The sequence below is a fragment of the Aegilops tauschii genome, chromosome 7, assembly GCF_002575655.3.
Source record: "Aegilops tauschii subsp. strangulata cultivar AL8/78 chromosome 7, Aet v6.0, whole genome shotgun sequence".
Classification (NCBI taxonomy): Eukaryota; Viridiplantae; Streptophyta; class Magnoliopsida; order Poales; family Poaceae; genus Aegilops; species Aegilops tauschii.
The window spans coordinates 604,153,993-604,175,425 of record NC_053041.3 but is presented as its reverse complement, the minus strand read 5'-3'; the positions used below and the strand labels follow the sequence as shown (position 1 = coordinate 604,175,425).

General features: G+C 45.6%; 2 protein-coding genes across 2 annotated transcripts; one reads left to right on the top strand and one right to left on the bottom strand.

The window, feature by feature from the left end:
- The first annotated feature begins 15,959 nt into the window (after nucleotides 1-15,959).
- LOC109769192 (probable small nuclear ribonucleoprotein F) lies at nucleotides 15,960-18,363 on the top strand. Its single transcript, XM_020327940.3, has 5 exons — nucleotides 15,960-16,127; nucleotides 17,308-17,395; nucleotides 17,521-17,558; nucleotides 17,669-17,733; nucleotides 18,020-18,363. Exons 1-5 carry the CDS (start codon nucleotides 16,122-16,124, stop codon nucleotides 18,084-18,086), a joined length of 264 nt encoding a protein of 87 aa, XP_020183529.1. The 5' UTR covers nucleotides 15,960-16,121; the 3' UTR covers nucleotides 18,087-18,363.
- Nucleotides 18,364-20,089: 1,726 nt separating this feature from the next.
- LOC109769194 (fasciclin-like arabinogalactan protein 14) lies at nucleotides 20,090-20,959 on the bottom strand. The gene has a single exon (XM_020327942.2). It carries the CDS (start codon nucleotides 20,957-20,959, stop codon nucleotides 20,090-20,092), a length of 870 nt encoding a protein of 289 aa, XP_020183531.1.
- Between the last annotated feature and the right edge of the window lie 474 nt (nucleotides 20,960-21,433).

The window sequence follows — 21,433 nt, the reverse complement described above, 5'->3', positions numbered from 1 at the left end:
GAAAATTTTGAATTTCTGCTACGTTCCCCAACAGTCAAAGCGTACGTAGCGTTGTCATTCTGGTCGCGAATGTGTACGTACATACTGGTCGATGTAGAGGCACGCACGTGTCGTAGTAGAGGCGCGCACGTAGCATGTACACGTACGTACAGCGGCCAGGGTGCAAGAAAGTAAATACGGCCACGTACGTACATACGGGCGGGGTCTCGAACGCCTACTCACGCGTACGTACGGCCAGGGCTCGTGTACATGGCTGGGTCGGAACGGAGAAACTGCGTCGTTGTCGTGTTCATGGGGAGGCAACGGAATGCGTCGTGTTCATCGGGAGGCAACGGAACGCGTGGGAGGCAACCGGCTTGGACGGAACAGCCGATGGAAATGAGGCCTGGCGTACCGCAGAACGGAGGAAACGGCCTTGTGTTCGACCGGCCGCGTTCGAAACGGGATCCTGTTCATCGGGAGGGGTCTGGCGTACCGCAAAACGGAGGAAACGGACCTCCTACGGTCGAAACGGGGGTCCTGTTGATCGGGAGGGGTGTGGCGCACCGCAAAACGGAGGAAACAGACTTGTGTTGGAACGCTACGGTCGAAACGGGGGTCCTGTTCATCGGGAGGGGTGTGGCGTACCGCAAAATGGGACTCCACGGGATACTATTCATCTCCACCATCGATCCCCTCCAGCCTCCACGAGCTACTGTTCATCCACCGTCGACCTCCTCCAGCCTCCACCTGCGACTGTTCATCCACGGGCTCCTGTCCATCCAGCCTCACCCGCACGCTCCTCCACCGGCTACTGTTCAACCAGCCCTCTCCATGGGCTACTGTTCAACCACCCCTCCACGGGCTACTGTTCATCCAGCCCTCCACCGTCTACTGTTCATCCAGCCCTCCACGGGGTGGTCCTGTTCATCCAGCCCTCCACGGGGTCCTGTTCATCCAGCCCCAACCGGCTCGATCAATCGGGGTCCTGTTCATCTAGAGGCAACACCACGGGGTCCTGTTCATCCACCCCCACCGGGAACTGTTCATCCAAACCCCCAGCAACGCTCACTGTTCATCTAGAGGCAGCATCGATCGGCTTCAGTTAGCAGCAGTAGCGAAGGAATCGCTCGATCGGGTTCAGTTAACAGCCATCGATCGATCGCTTGGGTTCAGTAACGCGTAGCCTGCAGTGCAATCGCTCGGGTTCAGTTAGAGCCCAACGCCTCGCTCGGGTTCAGTTAAAGCCAAACGCCTCGCACCCACGCGCGTGCGTGTATGAGAGAAACGCGTATCTCTCGGCCCCGACCACCCACCGTAACCGGGAACACCCCGATATTTTCCTCGCCCTCGCTTCTACCACGGTTTTTTCCATCATGGACGGCGCAGAGAATGTCATGCAGCTGCGTCTCCGGCCCGCCCAGGACGAAAAGCCCATTTTCTGTCATGATTTTTTGTCATAGAAGTAGGACCCCACCACATCTATGATGATACCGTATTTTGTCACAATTATTGTCATAGAAGCGTCATAATTATGATAGAAAAAAAATTCGTTCGGCCCAAAATGTCACGGATGTGTCTTTTTTTTGTAGTGTTCCCTAGTTGTACTAGGAGTGGAAGGAAGGGGGAGAGAGGGGGAAGGAAAGGGCCCCCCCCACCCAATTCGGATTAGGCTTGGGGGGACGGCCCCTCCTAGGCCTCCCTCTCTTCTCTCCCACTATGGCCCAATAAGGCCCATATACCTCCCGGGGGGTTCCGGTAACCTCCCGGTGCTCCGGTATATGCCCGAACTCACCCGGAACTATTCCGATGTCCAAATATAGGCTTCCAATATATCGATCTTTATGTCTCAACCATTTTGAGACTCCTCGTAATGTCCGTGATCATATCCGGGACTCCGAACTACCTTCGGTACATCAAAACACATAAACTCATAATACCGATCGTCACCTAACGTTAAGCGTGCGGATGATACGTCTCCAACGTATCTATAATTTTTGATTGTTCCATGCTATTATATTATCTATTTTGGATGTTTAATGGGCTTTATTATACACTTTTATATTATTTTTGGGACTAACCTACTAACCCAAGGCCCAGTGCAATTTGCTGTTTTTTGGCTTATTTCAGTGTTTCGCAGAAAAGGAATATCGAACGGAATAAAACCTTCAGGAGAGTGATTTTTGGAACAAACGTGATCTAGAGGACTTGGAGTGGACGTCAAGAAAGAAGCGAGGAGGCCACGAGGCAGGGAGGCGCGCCTGTCCCCCTGGGCGCGCCCCCACCCTCGTGGGCCCCTCGCAGCTCCACCGACCTACTTCTTCCTCCTATATACCCATATACCCCAAAAACATCCAGGAGCACCACGAAACCCTATTTCCACCGCCGCAACCTCCTATACCCATGAGATCCCATCTTGGGGATTTTTCCGGCGTTCTGCCAGAGGGGGAATCGATCACGGAGGGCTTCTACATCAACAGCATAGCCTCACTGATGATGTGTGAGTAGTTTACCTCAGACCTTCGGGTCCATAGTTATTAGCTAGATGGCTTCTTCTCTCTCTTTGGATCTCAATACAAAGTTCTCCTTGATTCTCTTGGAGATCTATTCGATGTAATTCTTTTTGCGGTGTGTTTGTCGAGATCCGATGAATTGTGGGTTTGTGATCAAGATTATCTATGTACAATATTTGAATCTTCTCTGAATTCTTTTATGTATGATTGGTTATCTTTGCAAGTCTCTTCGAATTATCAGTTTGGTTTGGCCTACTAGATTGATCTTTCTTGCAATGGGAGAAGTGCTTAGCTTTGGGTTCAATCTTGCGTTGCTCGATCCCAGTGACAGAAAGGGAAACGACACGTATTGTATTGTTGCCATCGAGGATAAAAAGATGGGGTTTATATCATATTGCTTGAGTTTATCCCTCTACATCATGTCATCTTGCCTAATGTGTTACTCTGTTCTTATGAACTTAATACTCTAGATGCATGCTGGATAGCGGTCGATGTGTGGAGTAATAGTAGTAGATGCAGAATCGTTTCGGCCTACTTGTCACAGACGTGATGCCTATATACATGATCATGCCTAGATATTCTCATAACTATGCACTATTCTATCAATTGCTCGACAGTAATTTGTTCACCCACCGTAATACTTATGATATCTTGAGAGAAGCCACTAGTGAAACCTATAGCCCCCGGGTCTATTTTCCATCATATTAATCTCCCGTCAACTAGCTATTTCTGTCGCCGTTTATTTTGCAATCTTTACTTTCAGTTTATATCATAAAAATACCAAAAATATTATCTTATCATCTCTATCAGATCTCACTTTTGCAAGTGGTCGTGAAGGATTGACAACCCATTTACCGTGTTGGTTGCAAGGTTCTTATTTGTTTGTGTAGGTACGAGGGACTTGCGTGTGGCCTCCTACTGGATTGATACCATGGTTCTCAAAAACTGAGGGAAATACTTACGCTACTTTGCTACATCACCCTTTCCTCTTCAAGGGAAAACCAACGCATGCTCAAGAGGTAACAGCAGACCCTACGGGTTCGAGAACTATGCAGACATGACCGAGACACGTCTCCGGTCAATAACCAATAGCGGAACCTGGATGCTCATATTGGCTCCCACATATTCTACGAATATCTTTATCGGTCAAACCGCATAACAACATACGTTGTTCCCTTTGTCATCGGCATGTTACTTGCCCGAGATTTCATCGTCGATATCTCAATACCTAGTTCAATCTCGTTACCGGCAAGTCTCTTTACTCATTCCGTAATGCATCATCCCACAACTAACTCATTAGTCACATTGCTTGCAAGGCTTATAGTGATGTGCATTACCGAGAGGGCCTAGAGATACCTCTCCGACAATCGGAGTGACAAATCCTAATCTCGATCTATGCCAACTCAACAAACACCTTCGGAGACACCTGTAGAGCATCTTTATAATCACCCAGATACGTTGTGACGTTTGATAGCACACAAGGTGTTCCTCCGGTATTAGGGAGTTGCGTAATCTCATAGTCATAGGAACATGTATAAGTCATGAAGAAAGCAATAGCAACATACTAAACGATAAAGTGCTAAGCTAACAGAATGGGTCAAGTCAATCACATCATTTTCTAATGATGTGATCCCGTTAATCAAATGACAACTCATGTCTATGGCTAGGAAACTTAACCATCTTTCATTCAACGAGCTAGTCAAGTAGAGGCATACTAGTGACACTCTGTTTGTCTAAGTATTCACACATGTACTAAGTTTCCGGTTAATACAATTCTAGCATGAATAATAAACATGTATCATGATATAAGGAAATATAAATAACAAATTTATTATTGCCTCTAGGGCATATTTCCTTCAGATAGAACCTATGGCTGAGCCATAGGGAATGACTTTCATTTTCTCTCTATCTTCTGCAGTGGTTGGGCATTGAGTCTGACTCAACTTCACACCTTGTAACACAAGCAAGAACCCTTTCTTTGACTGATCCATTTTGAACTTCTTCAAAACTTTATCAAGGTATGTGCTTTGTGAAAGTCCAATTAAGCGTCTTGATCTATCTCTATAGATCTTGATGCCCAATATATAAGCAGCTTCACCGAGGTCTTTCATTGAAAAATTCTTATTCAAGTATCTTTTATGCTATCCAGAAATTCTATATTATTTCAGATCAACAATATGTCATCCACATATAATATCAGAAATGCTACAGAGCTCCCACTAACTTTCTTGTAAATACAGGCTTCTCCAAAAGTCTGTATAAAACCATATGCTTTGATCACACTATCAAAGCATATATTCCAACTCTGAGATGCTTGCACCAGTCCATAAATGGATCGCTGGAGCTTGCACACTTTGTTAGCACCTTTAGGATCGACAAAACCTTCTGGTTGCATCATATACAACTCTTCTTTAAGATATCCATTAAGGAACGCAGTTTTGACATCCATTTGCCAAATTTCATAATCATAAAATGCGGCAATTGCTAACATGATTCGGACAGACTTAAGCATCGCTACGGGTGAGAAGGTCTCATCATAGTCAACTCCTTGAACTTGTAAAAAACCTTTCGCAACAAGTCGAGCTTTGTAGACAGTAACATTGCCATCAGCGTCTGTCTTCTTCTTGAAGATCCATTTATTCTCAATGGCTTGCCGATCATCGGGCAAGTCAACCAAAGTCCACACTTTGTTCTCATACATGGATCCCATCTCAGATTTCATGGCCTCAAGCCATTTCGCGGAATCTGGGCTCATCATCGCTTCCTCATAGTTCGTAGGTTCGTCATGGTCAAGTAACATGACCTCCAGAACAGGATTACTGTACCACTCTGGTGCGGATCGTACTCTGGTTGACCTATGAGGTTCGGTAGTAACTTGATCAGAAGTTTCATGATCATCATCATTAGCTTCCTCACTGATTGGCGTAGGAATCACTGGAACTGATTTCTGTGATGAACTACTTTCCAATTCGGTAGAAGGTACAATTACCTCATCAAGTTCTACTTTCCTCCCACTCACTTCTTTCGAGAGAAATTCCTTCTCTAGAAAGGATCCATTCTTAGCAACGAATATCTTGCCTTCGGATCTGTGATAGAAGGTGTACCCAATAGTCTCCTTTGGGTATCCTATGAAGACACATTTCTCCGATTTGGGTTCGAGCTTATCAAGTTGAAGCTTTTTCACATAAGCATCGCAGCCCCAAACTTTAAGAAACTACAGCTTAGGTTTCTTGCCAAACCACAGTTCATATGGTGTCGTCTCAACGGATTTAGTGCCCTATTTAACATGAATGCAGTCGTCTCTAAAGCATAACCCCAAAATGATAGTGGTAAATCAGTAAGAGACATCATAGATCACACCATATCTAATAAAGTACGGTTACGACGTTCGGACACACCATTACGCTGTGGTGTTCCAGGTGGTGTGAGTTGCGAAACTATTCCACATTGTTTCAAATGAAGACCAAACTCATACCTCAAATATTCACCTCCATGATTAGATCGTAGAAACTTTATTTTCTTGTTACGATGATTTTCCACTTCACTTTGAAATTCTTTGAACTTTTCAAATGTTTCAGACTTATGTTTCATCAAGTAGATATACCCATATCTGCTCAAATCATCTGTGAAGGTCAGAAAATAACGATACCCGCCGCGAGCCTCAACACTCATCGGACCGCAAACATCAGTATGTATTATTTACAATAAGTTAGTTGCTCGCTCCTGTAAGTGCATCTAGTGCCCCTTAGTGATTTTGGTGTATTGAAGACTTATAGGTTAAGGGACTGATGCGTTTGTGAGTGCACACAGGTCTATAAGTCTATGAGGAGTTTGATATTTACAGAGAAAGTCGACCCCTAAAATGGAAGTTCTTCGACTGAAGACTTTGGATTTCTGAAGACTTTCTGAAGACTTTGAAAGTAAAGAAATTGGTGTGACCTTGAAGACTAGGTATCCATTCGAGGAACATGAAGCGTGAAGACTTTTTTTTCGTAGTTTCATTTTCTCTTTGTTGAGTCATAGGAAACACCGTACTGTTAAAGGGGGTCGAGGAAATACTAAGGAACAATTTCCAAGTGATGCTCAACTCAAAATCCTACACCTACCAATCCCTTCGAGTGAAGCCATTGGAAATCTCATACAGTTCAGTCATATTCTTCAGTGACAGAGGCGAAGTTCTTCTGGTCTCTGAGGAATTTGTTCTGACTGAGGAGTTAGGAATTCGCTAGTGCGGATTGCCTACACAGTGAGGAACATGATAGCCCTGAGGAATTTGATACTCAAAATCCAACCGTTGTTGTGCCTTGTGCCAGTTGTCCCAAAATATCTACCCACCTAACGGTCATATCATTGAAGGGCATTTATGTCTTATCATGTCGGGCTGCTCCCTAGGCTATAAATAGCCGCCCCCTACAACCACTAGCTGGTTGGCTGCTCCGAGAGAAACCGACGCTTGTCATTTGAGAGCATCCCATCCTCCGAGGACTTTGAGCGAAAATCATCAAGTGAGGAAAACCCAAACCCACACACCTACAAACCCAAAGTGATTGAGCATCACTGAAGAGATTGATCATGCGTGGATCCAACGCTTGTTACCTTTGAAGACTGTGCTTCTTCCAGACGGTTAGGCGTCATGGTCTAGAGCATCCAAGAGGAATTGTGGATCGCCGAGTGACCGAGTCTGTGAAGGTTTGGAAGTCACCCGAAGACTTACCACGAGTGATTGGGCGAGGTCTGTGTGACCTTAGCTCAAGGGGAATGTGGTGAGGACTAAGTGTCCTGGACTGTGTGTTCAGGACTGGGTGTCCGGGACTGTGTGTCCGAAGGTTTGAATACCTAGCCGCCCTAACCAGGCGTACAACTGTCACAGTAGTTTGAACTGGTCTACCAAATCATTGTCTTCACCAAGCCTACTGGTTCTATTTCCTCAACTCTTTCATTTCCTCATTACTGTGTTGTGTACTTGTTCATATCTGCTTGAAGACTTTGACTGAAGACTTTCTCAATTTCCTCAGTTCAATTTCTTCAGTCTATTTGTCTTCATCCTGTGTTATCTTGTGTTTACGCTTTCTGTACTATGTGCTTGTCTTCATTTCATCATGATGACCATGCTTGTGTTCTGTTATGTTTACTTTTGACTACTTATTCCGCTGCAAGTAGTTCTTCGCTAAGGAATTTCCTCACCCGCAAATTCCTCAGTGAAGAATTCATAAAAATCGCCTATTCACCCCCCCTCTAGTCGATATAACACACTTTCAGCTCCATTGTTCAAGTGAACGGAGTCTTAGTCATCTTGCCCATGAGGCACGGTTCGCAAGCATCAAGTGATTCCAAAAGCCCATCAGCATGGAGTTTCTTCATGCGCTTTACACCAATATGACCTAAACGACAGTGCCACAAATAAGTTGCACTATCATTATTAACTTTGCATCTTTTGGCTTCAATATTATGAATATGTGTATCACTACAATCGAGATTCAACAAAAATAGACCACTCATCAAGGGTGCATGACCATAAAAGATATTACTCATATAAATAGAACAACCATTATTCTCTGATTTAAATGAATAATCGTCTCGCATCAAACAAGATCCAGATATAATGTTCATGCTTAACGCTGGCACCAAATAACAATTATTCAGGTCTAAAACTAATCCCGAAGATAGATGTAGAGGTAGCGTGCCGACGGCGATCACATCGACTTTGGAACCATTTCCCACGCGCATCGTCACCTCGTCCTTAGCCAATCTTCATTTAATCCGTAGCCCCTGTTTCGAGTTGCAAATATGAGCAACAGAACCAGTATCAAATATCCAGGCTCTACTACGAGCATTAGTAAGGTACACATCAATAACATATATATCAAATATACCTTTCACTTTGCCATCCTTCTTATCCACCAAATACTTGGGGCAGTTCCGCTTCGAGTGACCAGTCCCTTTGCAATAGAAGCACTCAGTTTCAGGCTTAGGTCCAGACTTGGGCTTCTTCACTTGAGTAGCAACTTGCTTGCCGTTCTTCTTGAAGTTCCCCTTCTTCCCTTTGCCCTTTTTCTTGAAACAAGTGGTCTTGTTAACCATCAACACTTGATGCTCCTTCTTGATTTCTACCTCCGCAACCTTTAGCATCGTGAAGAGCTCAGGAATTGTCTTATCCATCCCTTGAATATTATAGTTCATCACGAAGTTTTTATAGCTTGGTGGCAGTGATTGAAGAACTCTGTCAATGACACTATCATCAGGAAGATTAACTCCCAGTTGAGTCAAGTGGTTGTGGTACCCAGACATTCTGAGTATATGTTCACTGACAGAACTATTCTCCTCCATCTTGCAGCTATAGAACTTATTGGAGACTTCATATCTCTCAATTCGGGAATTTGCTTGAAATATTAACTTCAACTCCTGGAACATCTCATATGCTCCATGACGTTCAAAACATCTTTGAAGTCTCGATTCTAAGCCGTAAAGCATGGCACACTGAACTATCGAGTAGTCATCAGCTTTGCTCTACCAGACGTCATAACGTCCGGAGTTGCTCCTGCAGCGGGTCTTGCACCTAGCGGTGCTTCCAGGACATAATTCTTCTGTGCAGCAATGAGGATAATCCTCAAGTTACGGACCAGTCCGTGTAGTTGCTACCATCATCTTTCAACTTAGCTTTCTCTAGGAACACATTAAAATTCAAAGGAACGGTAGCACGGGCCATTGATCTACAACAACATAGACATGCAAAAACTATCAGGTACTAAGTTCATGATAAATTAAAGTTCAATTAATCATATTACTTAAGAACTCCCACTTAGATAGACATCCCTCTAGTCATCTAAATGATCACGTGATCCATATAAACTAAACTATGTTCGATCATCATTTGAGATGAAGTAGTTTTCAATGGTGAACATCTCTATGCTGATCATATCTACTATATGATTCACGTTCAACCTTTCGATCTCAGTGTTCCGAGGCCATATCTGCATATGGTAGGCTCGTCAAGTTTAACCCGAGTATTCTGCACGTGCAAAACTGGCTTGCACCCATTGTATGTGAACGTAGAGCTTACCACACGCGATCATCACGTGGTGTCTTGGCATGACAAACTGTAGCAATGGTGCATACTCAGGGAGAACACTTATACCTTGAAATTTACTGAGGGATCATCTTATAATGCTACCGCCGTACTAAGCAAAATAAGATGCATAAAAGATAACATCACATGCAATCAAAATATGTGACATGATATGGCCATCATCATCATGTGCCTTTGATCTCCATCTCCAAAGCACCGCATGATCTCCGTCTTCACCAGTTTGACACCTTGATCTCCATTGTAGCATCGTTGTCGTCTTGCCAACTATTGCTTCTACGACTCGCTACCGCTTAGTGATAAAGTAAAGCAATTACATGGCGATTGCATTTCATACAATAAAGTGACAACCATATGGCTCCTGCCAGTTGACGATAACTCCGTTACAAAACATGATCATCTCATACAATAAAATTTAGCATCATGTCTTGACCATATCACATCACAACATGCCCTGCAAAAACAAGTTAGACGTCCTCTACTTTGTTGTTGCAAGTTTTACGTGGCTGCTACGGGCTGAGCAAGAATCGTTCTTACCTACGCATCAAAACCACAACGATTTTTCATCAAGTGTGCTATTTTAACCTTCAACAAGGATCGGCCGTAGTCAAACTCTATTCAACTAAAGTTGGAGAAACAAACACCTGCCAGCCACCTGTGTGCGAAGCACGTTGGTAGAACCAGTCTCATGAACGCGGTCATGTAATGTCGGTCCGGGCCGCTTCATCGAACAATACCACCGAATCAAAGTAAGACGTTGGTGGTAAGCAGTATGACTATTATCGCCCACAACTCATTGTGTTCTACTCGTGCTTATCATCTACGCATAAACCTGGCTTGGATGCCACTGTTGGGGAACATAGTAATTCAAAAAAATTCCTACGATCACGCAAGATCTATCTAGGAGAAGCATAGCAACGAGCGGGGAGAGTGTGTCCACGTACCCTCGTAGACCGAAAGCGGAAGCGTTTAGTAACGCGGTTGATGTAGTCGAACGTCTTCACGATCCAACCGATCCAAGTACCGAACGTACGGCACCTCCGTGTTCAGCACACGTTCAGCACTATGATGTCCCTCGAGCTCTTGATCCAGTAGAGGGTCGATGGAGAGTTTCGTCAACACGAGGCCGTGGTGACAGTGTTGGTGATATGATCCGCGCAGGGCTTCGCCTAAGCACTACGACAATATGACCGAGGTGGTAAACTGTGGAGGGGGGCACCGCACACGGCTAAGAAACAACGGTTGTGTCTTTGGGGTGCCCCCCTCCCCACGTATATAAAGGAGGGGGGAGGAGGAGGCCGGCCCAAGGGGGGCGCCAAGAGGGGGGAGTCCTACTAGGACTCCGTTCCTAGTAGGATTCGGCCCCCCTCCTTCCATCTAACGGAGAGGGGAAAGGGGAAAGGAGGGAGAGGGAGAAGGAGAAGGAAAGGGGGGCCGCGCCCCCCACCCCTTGTCCAATTCGGATTGGGCTTGGGGGGCGCGTGCCACCTCCTGTGGAAGCCTCCCTCTCTCCACTATGGCCCAATAGGCCCATTAACTTTCTCGGGGGGTTCCGGTAACCTCCTGGTACTCCGAAAAATCCCGATCTTCTTCGGAACCATTCCGGTGTTCGTATATAACCTTCCAATATATCAATCTTTACCTCTCGACCATTTCGAGACTCCTCGTCATGTCTGTGATCTCATCCGGGACTCCGAACAAACTTTGGTCACCAAAACACATAGCTCATAATACAAATCATCATCGAACGTTAAGCGTGCGGACCCTACGGGTTCGAGAACTGTGTAGACATGACCGAGACACATCTTCGGTCAATAACCAATAGCGGAACCTGGATGCTCATATTGGCTCCTACATATTCTACGAAGATCTTTATCGGTCAAACCCCATAACAACATACGTTATTCCCTTTTGTCATCGGTATGTTACTTGCCCGAGATTCGATCGTCGGTATCCTCATACCTAGTTCAATCTCGTTACCGGCAAGTCTCTTTACTCGTTCCGTAATGCATCATCCCGCAACTAACTCATTAGTCACATTGCTTGCGAGGCTTATAGTGATGTGCATTACCGAGAGGGCCTAGAGATACCTCTCCGATACATGGAGTGACAAATCCTAATCTCGATCTATGCCAACTCAACAAACACCTTCGGAGACACCTGTAGAGCATCTTTATAATCACCCAGATACGTTGTGACGTTTGATAGCACACAAGGTGTTCCTCCGGTATTCAGGAGTTGCATAATCTCATAGTCAGGAACATGTATAAGTCATGAAGAAAGCAATAGCAATAAAACTAAACGATCATAATGCTAAGCTAACGGATGGGTCTTGTCCATCACATCATTCTCTAATGATGTGATCCCGTTCATCAAATGACAACACATGTCTATGGCTAGGAAACTTAACCATCTTTGATTAACGAGCTAGTCAAGTAGAGGCATACTAGGGACACAGTGTTTTGTCTATGTATTCACACATGTACTAAGTTTCCGGTTAATACAATTCTAGCATGAATAATAAACATTTATCATGATATAAGGAAATATAAATAACAACTTTATTATTGCCTCTAGGGCATATTTCCTTCGACAACATATAATCCCATAGCTTTAGCTTGCAAAATAGAAGCCACATATATATCAATGTTAAAGGGTTGTAACTTGTAAGCTTCATCAACAAATGCTACAAGACCTACAATCTTGGAGAAGATCAGTATGAGCCTTCCATATATTTCAAAGTAGTTGTGCCTTGATAAGCATTGACTGCAAAAGAGTAGGTGTGCCTCACGTGGGTTCACCAATGTTGAACTAATGATGCTTAGTTGGGAGATCAATGATAGATTTCAAATTTTCTTGGAAGACCAGGCACTAGCTCATCTCTTGTTGCAAGAGTATTTCCAAGGATTGTTAAAGAATCAGACACTCTCAATGGTCTTGGACCTAGACGCTATTGTCCCCGCCTCCCGATGACTTACCTTGATAGGTAGTGGGTGTGTGGGTTTCAACCTTATTTTCGAAAATCTATGTGTGTGCGCACGCGCGTGCGCACGCCTTTGTATGGTTGTTGGTTCTAGTTTTCTTATTAACTGGGTCAACTCTCTTCTTCTCAATGGCATTGCACATACCTGCCATGTAATGAGGTTCATAATGTGTATTCCCTGTTATTTCTAGTTTATTCTTTTATTACATAATGATTGGATGGTGGTATTGATTCCAACAGTTTGGAGGACAACCGAATTAGATAATCAGTTTTAGGTTGGATTCCGCGAACAACTAGGATCTCCACAACCAAATATGGAAATACACACACCCGAATCACATGGAATCTTCTCATTGTATTTTCGTCACTTGGCCCCGACCAGACTATTTCAACCAGCCATGCCCATTTCTTCCATTTCTCGACCATGTCGCTTCCTCCTCAACCATCGCCGACATTGCCTCATCTGCCATGTTGTCCCGTCGCCTTATCTCTCTTGTTGTCGATGCTACTATTCCCTCTTCGAGGGCGCCTCTTCCATTGTTTGTCGCAAGGGACCTGTATCCTTGTTCACAGTCGCCTCTCCTTTGTCATCAACACATTACCTAAACCCAAAGCCCGGACCTAGTTACAAAAACACAAACAATAACATTTTCAAATTTTGAAATATTATTGTGAAGACATTTTGAGGATATGTAAAAGAATTATGGTGCTTATATTTCTACAAAAATCTTTACGTATTTCGGGCTTTCAAGCCAAAACTAGAGACAAACTCGGCCCAACCCTCAGACTTTGGGCTCAAAATGCCTTTTTTGTTTATTCTATCTTTTTTCTTTGAAATTTTAAAATTCATAAATTTCACAAAATGCTCAATATCTTCAAAATTATTCTGATTTTCAATTTTTTTGGTTTTTCAAAAGTTGTTCAGAACTTCAAAAAATCTTCTCATTTTTCAAAATTGATTGTGTCTTCAAAAGGTGTTCAAATTTTCCAAAAATATACACATTTTCAACAAAAAATTGGAATTTAAAAAATGACCATGTTTTCCAAATACTCTCGGTTTGAAAATTTGCTCACAAATTTCAAAAAAATTGTGCTTTCAAAAAAAAAGTGTAACACAAAATGTTCCTGTTAAAATATGTTTAATTTTTTGAATTTTTTTCTCAGTTACAAAAAATCGAAAATATGAAAAAGTTTTCATGTTTTTGAAAAATGTTCATATATTTTTTAAATTCATGTTTAAAAACATGTTTAAATCTTAGTTAATTTTTAGAAAAAAAACTGACCGATAAAACTATGCTACAATATTTCAGTTCACTGCAGTGTTTCCCCGCTTTGTTGGCAATGGCAGCAGACCTGCAGTATTCCGTGGTACAGAGTTCACGTACGTGAAGGAAGACGCGAAACGGCTTAATTGGCTGGCCCGGTTTGCTCGCTCCTGTGCGAATCGTATGCAATTTGACGCCTAATGCGTTCAGTAGGAGCTCCCCCTGCACACATGTTCTCTCTAAAATCCCCCCAAAAAAAAACATGTTCTCTCTAAAAAAAAGAGAAGGAAAATCTCGTCCTCCACCCCGCCGTCCCCCCGACCCCCCCCCCCCCCCACACACACACACACCACGCCGGCCTCCTCCTCCACCCCGCCGCCAGTCGGGCCCTCCTCCTTCCCCTACCACGCCGGCGGCCGGGCCCGCCTCCTCCACCTACCACGCCGGCGGCCGGGCCCGCCTCCTCCACCTACCACGCCGGCGGCTGGGCCCGCCTCCTTCTTCCTCCTACCACCGGCCAGGCCCTCCGTCCTCCTACCAAGCCCTAACCCTGCACACACCTAAATCCTAAACCCTATACCAAGCGCACTCCTCTACTTCCACTGCTACTTGGTGATGACTCCGTTGAGGCCAGTTTCTATAAACTGGTCGAATTCCCCGCAGCCGAGCAGTATGGGACTAAACGAACTTCAGTTGTAGTTCAGTTGCCCTTACCCGAGTGCCCGCCGCCCGCCGGTGCCTCCCCTCTCACGCCGCCCACGCGTCGCCGGCTTGCGGAGAACGGCAATTTCGCCGTTCGGCCGGTGATGTGCGCGTCGCCTCCGCCTCCGCCTCCGCCGCGTGCTGCCGCCGCGATGCACGGGCGCTCCGGCAGCTAGGGTTTTGACCGCGGTCGAGCGGATTTGGTCGGAGAAGCCAGTAGCCCTGCTGATGCGCAACGATTTGGGTCTTGTTGCTTCCTAGGGTGCGTATTGGGCCTTTGGTGTTTGGGTATTCGGCCACAAGCTGTAGCCGGACCCGTGCAGCTGGCCCAAATCCCTACATCGCAGATTTTGTTTTTTTTTGACTAAATTAGTCGCTGCCTCAAAAAAAAAACAACTAAATTAGTCGCCATTCACGTTGTTAAATCTTTGACGATCAGCCAGCAGAATTATCAGAAAATTCATGTGGGCGTGTACATGTATCATGTATGTTGCACGTCCGCCTAAAAAAAGATATGTTGCACGTACATGAGCTACCTTTTTTTAGTCGGAACGTATGGTTGAGTTGTTGCGTTTGCACAATGTTAGTAATCACATTTCCTCTAGAACATGTACCGGCAAAATACACACATTATCATTTTCTAAAGGATAACATTATGTCATGCCTCGTCATCTTTGCTAGGAGATTGTTTAGAGATGGTCAAGGTATTTTATTGTTAAATTGTACCTCCAAGCTAAGTAATGGTGAGAAAATGGTGCAAACGAAGGCTTGCAAACAAATTTTTTTTTGGGAAATTGAAACAATCTACATACCCATAGACCAGAGATAAATGGGTGTATTTGAGAATGGAATTTTATTCCACGAATGAAGGACAACGGCCACGATGACTTCATTGATTCAGATGCGAAGACTGGATCCATTCAAGTAGGTCGTGGCTTAAGATTTTTTGTAAGCTCACTCATTGTTCTCATGTTTGGGTAAAATACATTAATATTTTCATAAATGAATGCCCGTTCGAGATATAATTAAATTTTATTTACATAAAATATTTCTATAATTTTGAACATTGTTTTTTTTAACGTGGACATTTTTCCTTGAAACACATGAATATTTATTTCCAGATACTAGATTATTTAAATATTCATGAACATTTTCTGTGTGGAATGAAAAATTAATTTGATACACGTTAATTTTTAAAATACGAGAATATCATCATTATTAAACTAATTATATATAATTAGTGAAATAAATACTCCCTCCATGCCAAAATATAAGACAATATTGCAGTTCAATTTGAACTAATTGAACTGCAAAAACGTCTTATATTCCGTACGTGCGAAAAGCTTCAGACGATGCCGGCCCGTGTACCAAGAGCCTCCAAGATGCCGGCCCGTTAGTTACCTAGTTCTGGGTTTGTAACCGACGTACGGGACCGGCCCAGCCCATCAATAAACCGCTAATCCCCTTTCCCATAGAACCCTAGCCTCGCTTGCGCTCCAACCCCCCACGGCAGCCTCTCCTCCTCCTCCTCGCCGTCGCCGTCGCCTTCGTCTCCGCCTCCAACCGACGGCCTCGCCACCAGCTCGTCTCCTCCAATGGCGGTATGATTTCGCGCTCTCAGTACCTTGTCGCCCCCATGGCCCACCTCTCCGCGCGCTGCGAGTTACCAGATAGATAGGCGGAGAACCCTAGGCTCCCGCGGTCGCGGCGCGGCGACCTGCGGCGGACTGTTGGCTAGTATTGGTTGTGTGAGGGGTCCAGTAGGTAGGGCGTCGATTCCTGCGAGCCACTGGAAGAGCGCGCGACGGGAGATCGAATTCGAACCGGGGTTCTCTCCCGCCCGAGGTCACAGCTAGTAACCCCTTCCGATCTGCTGTTATTCTGGTCTGAGTCAGCGATGCTGCATGGTGCGGTGGCTGCAAACGTGGCCTGAGCATTCTGCAGTGGAGATTGTGGATTATTATCAAAAGTTTGGGCGTTTTTGTTAGGTTTTAGCGAATCATTGCTGGGTCTTCGGCTAGATGAGTCGGAATTTTGGGTCTAGAAGGTAGCGACATCGTCAAGAGCAGTGAAATTGTTGCCAATCTTTTGTAATCTTTCTCCTGCAATGCTTCCACGGATTGGATTTGTCGTATCACTAGTTGCAAAATTCTGTATCTGCTACTCCAAAGCACTGCAATTAGGTTGGGGTAGTGCTATTACTAATCCTAAATGTAAAATGCTACGCTAAACTGTTCTTTTGGTTACAGCAAGAATTGTATGTGTCTGATACTTCTGTGCTGAATTCAGCCTTTGGCATGAGTATTGTCATGTTGGTATAAGCCTGGTGTTGTCTTAACTATAGCTGCAACTTGTGTTTGCTGATTCAGAACTAGTTTTCATGAGTAAATATGAATCGAGGATTATTTTCCCGGGGGATTGCTGAGTTGCTGTATTTGAATTGGTCTGAATCGTTGATTTGTTTTTTATGAACCTTCCTTGTTAAGGTTACTACTTACTGTTACTTGCTTCCTTGATTTGCATTGTGCTGATTTAATGCAGTACCCGCAAGAACATCCTTGCAGGGAATTCTCTTTGGTTTGGCTTCTGTGAGTTGTAGGGTTTACATGCCTGTAGTAAGATATTGTTGCAATTTCCATGTGTAGCAGCAAAATTGCCCTAACTGTATTGGACATCTTTTTACATATCTTCGTAAAAAATGATCCTATATGTGCTGTACTGCATTACTTTTTTCCTTTGATATAATTTGTTAATTACCCATGTTTCTTTACTCTGCTGCAGACTGTGCCAGTTAACCCCAAGCCGTTCTTACTAAACTTAACAGGGAAGACGGTCATCGTCAAGCTGAAATGGGGCATGGAGTATAAAGGTACTTTAATGGTGTTTCGTCACTTGTTAGTTACAATCATTATTATTAGTTTCCTTTACAGATGTCTCTCGTTCTTGTACATGCCTCAGTTGTGCTAATGCATAAATTGTTCCTTTTGTACCCAGGATATCTTGTTTCAGTGGACTCCTACATGAATCTGCAGGTAAAGTTCACATTGTCTGTGGCTACCTATTTTACATGATGGAGGACACTCCCAGTGTTTTGTCAATTTCACCACACTATTTTGTTACTCACACTTCAAACAAATTGCAGCTAAGTGGTACTGAGGAATACATTGATGGGCAATGCTCTGGGAATTTGGGAGACATACTGATAAGGTGATTCATTCATCAATCTTTGACCACAGCTATTGTGTATCAGTGGTATATATATATATATTTGAAATTGCACATTAAAACTCCCATTGTCTCATTTTCTGAAGTCTGTATCTTATATTTGATGAAAGATGTAAACTGGTAGCACTCCTATAGCTCGACAAGTCAGCATATTACTGTAGATGTGGCAGTGTCATATGGTTGCTGATTAGCTTTTAGTCTTATACATCACATATGCGAGTTAATGGCCGGATGCCATAACTACTCTGTTTTGCTGTTCGTTATGCAGATGCAACAATGTGATGTACCTCCGAGGTGTTCCAGAGGAGGACACGGACATTCCAGATGCGGCCTGAAGAGCACATGGACTGTTCCTGGTTGATGCTTGCTGTTCAATGCTGAAAAAGAACTTCCAAGTTCGTCTCCATTTGCGCCTACTTGACTGTATTACGTACAGGCGTTGAACTGATGTTAACTCTAGTTCTGCATCCTGAATGAATGAATGATTAACTTGCATGTTTGAAACGGCTGATTGCTTATTGCTGGTAGGTCCTGATCCTGCCGTTCGATATGTATGATTTGATGTCTGAATTGCAGTGATCGTATGTGTGCAATTTGAACTGTATTTGCTGAGTTCCTGAGCATGGATTCAAGTCACACACCCAGCATGAGGGGATATTTCTGCTCAATTTATGTCTTTTTCTACTAGATGTTCATGTTGAGTGCCAAATTCCACAAGAGCTCTGTGTGCTGTACACTTGCACGGTTCATAGGTTGATGCATGCTGTTTACTGCTAAAGAACAACTTGGCCGTTTGTCTCTGTCTGTGCTTGGTGACTATTACAGTCCAGAGGTCGAGTTCATGTTAACTCTAGCGGCATATCACCGTGTCCTGAATGAATGATGATCAACTTGGATGTTTTATGGGTTGATTGACGATTGCTGGTAGGTACTGATGTGGCTGTTGGATATGTTTTGATGTTTGAAATGTGACGGTTGTATTTGCGCAATTTGAACTATACATCTCGTGGAATTGCTGACCGTGGACTCAGACATATGTGTTGCAAGATCGAAGACAAATTGCAGTGACTAACGCATGAACATGGCTTGCGGGTTTAGTAAAGTCCAAACGGGGCTAGATCTGAACTGCATTGAACTAGCAAGCCAAGGATCAGACCACTGATTTTTCAACTCCACGGGGACTAAACTGTTCCTGCGTGATAAGTTCAGGCATGTCGCCTGTGATTAAGGCAATCTCATACTATACGTTCGGTCGGCCTAGGCTATCCTAGCCCTATGCATGAACTTTCCGAGGTAAAAAGAAAAACAAGCAAGGAATCGTGAGACGTGGATGGAAGAGATCGCGAGAGGATTATGCCATGTTGAATGTTGACACAGCCTTCTCTATTGATGATGAACAAGGAGCCATGGGTGCTGTCGGGTGGCAACTAGGCGGCCAACGCTAAAGGCGCATGCCTTGCTTGGTCAGGTGATGATGGAAGCAGAAGATCTCCTTCCCCTTGTTGAGCGTTCATGATCCTTGATGTCGAGATCCCTAATCTTCTAGGTTGTGGGTATGTTGTGGTGTCTTTGTGATGTTGTTGTGTGTCTGTGTGCTCTGCTTGAGCATTGTAATGTGTTCTTCATCATAATTGTAATGCAACGTCGTTACTTTTCGTCCAAATTTTTTTGTGCAATGTTGTTTGTGGACGTGAACCTCTACGACTGAGGCCCAGGTATTGCGGCTTCCTTTTATGCAAGGGTTTTGCTAATGTCAATTTTGATCAATCTGATTATATCGGGGTGGTGGCAACTAAGTAGAAAGATGGAGGCAGTCGCGGCGGCTATCAGAAATGCATCTTTTTATGTAGGGATTTTGCTAGTGTCAAATTTGATCATTATTCTAGGAAAGACAACAAGATCTCGCATATCCTAGCTTGTAATTTTGCCGGGACGGGTGCCAATCCCTTTTCCGACTCTGTTCTTTTGGTCAAGTTATTAATGGATTGCAACTTCGAACTCTCAAAAATTGGCCAGTGTTACTTTGATTGGGTCTGACCCGAGATGGCGTTGGCGGGTACAGCGTGTAAACTGGAGGTGGACATTCAATGGTGTTGAGAACTAGAGGCTGTAAATCCAGCCATTTTGAAGTGCAATAAGGTTGAAAAATTGGATAATCCCCTAGATTTTACACAGGCCGAAACCCACAGGGCAGGCATTTTGAATCATAACAAATCTCACAAAATTTTGTAGGAAATAATTAAAATCTAAGAAAAAAAATCCGAGTTCCGAATGAGTGCAAGCTAATGAAGACCAAAATTTATCGGGGCTTTTCGATCGATCTCATCTAATCTGCGACCTACAAGTGCGCCAGCACGCACGCCATCCCCAGCGCCACGCCGGCGCCGGACCACCAGCCCATCATCGCCTGCAGCGCGTAGCCCTGCGACGGCGCCGGCGCGGGCGCCGGGGTCTCCTCCATGGGCTCCTCAATGGGCATGGTCACGGGCGGGCACGGGAGCGACGACGGGGACGGCGACGCCGACGGGGACCTCACCGGCGCGGGGCTGGGCGCGACGGCCGACACGGAGCTCATCATCTTGGGCGGCGGCGGGGCGCGCGGTTTGGTGATGACCCCGGGCGGCACGACGAAGTTGCTGATCTGGAGGACGGAGATGTTGTAGGGCCTGGCGGTGACGGCCTTCTTGAAGGTGGCGTTGACGATCGCGCCGGGGGCCGCGGAGGCGAAGACGGCGCCGCCGTCGGGCGCGGGGGTGATGGTGAGGAAGCCGGACTTGTCGCCGTTGGCGGGGCCGAAGGTCTGGTAGAGCGTGGTGGCGACGACGGGCTTGGCGCCGCGGCCGCGGGGCAGGGCGGCCAGCTTGGCGGCGTCGTAGTAGTCGAGGACGACGTGGACGGAGAGGAGCTCGAGGAGGGCGGCGCGGGGCAGGCGCGCGCTGCGGCGGAGCAGCCAGTCGACGTCGGCGTTGACGGGGGCGAGCACGGTGACGGAGTTGCGGCTGTTGATTTCCTTGGCCACGCGCGTCTTGCTGATGAGGTAGTTGAACAGGGTGAGCTCCGGGAACTTGGCCAGGATCTCCGAGACGTTGAAGCCGCCGCCCCCGCCGCCCGGGGGCGCGTCGGCGGCGACGTCGTTGGCGCCGGCGCTGCCGGCCGCCGGCAGGAGGAGGACGAGGAGCACCAGCAAGGAGAGCTTCGGGGGCGCCATGGTGCGTGCGTGCGGCTACTGGATGTCGATGGCGATGGCGAGCTCGATCTCTGAGTGAGTGTGGGTGTGGAGTGTCAGTGTATATATAGGAGGGAGGGAGAGGAGATGGTCGTGGCGGGAGGAGAGTGATCGGTGGATCGATCGAGGAAGGAGAGGGTTTGGCAGTTGGAGGAGATCTCTGATCGACCGGTCTTCAATCTGACCACTTCTCGTGGCGCGCGCGGCCGTGCATGCATGCATGCACGACGCGTTCGTATCGCGCGCGTTGAATCTAGGGGCGGGCTGGGGTTGACCGTCCGATGCGCATCCGATGGCCGGGCCTTGTCCGCTTCAGATCCTGCCTGCCTTCTTGGGCCTCGCTGCCCGTTGCCAATGTGAACCTTGTACGTGGGCTATGCTATGAGATGGCTTCAACGCGTCCTTTCAAAAAAGAGATGGCTTCAACACGGTTGTTTTTGTCACGTACTACTCCCT

Coding starts and splice junctions, on each gene's coding strand:
- LOC109769192 (XM_020327940.3), top strand. Junction 17,396..17,520: donor ATGGGGCATGGAGTATAAAG/GTACTTTAATGG, acceptor TTTTGTACCCAG/GATATCTTGTTTCAGTGGAC. Junction 17,559..17,668: donor ACTCCTACATGAATCTGCAG/GTAAAGTTCACA, acceptor AACAAATTGCAG/CTAAGTGGTACTGAGGAATA.
- LOC109769194 (XM_020327942.2), bottom strand. CDS start 20,959: ATGGCGCCCCCGAAGCTCTCCTTGCTGGTGCTCCTCGTCCTCCTCCTG.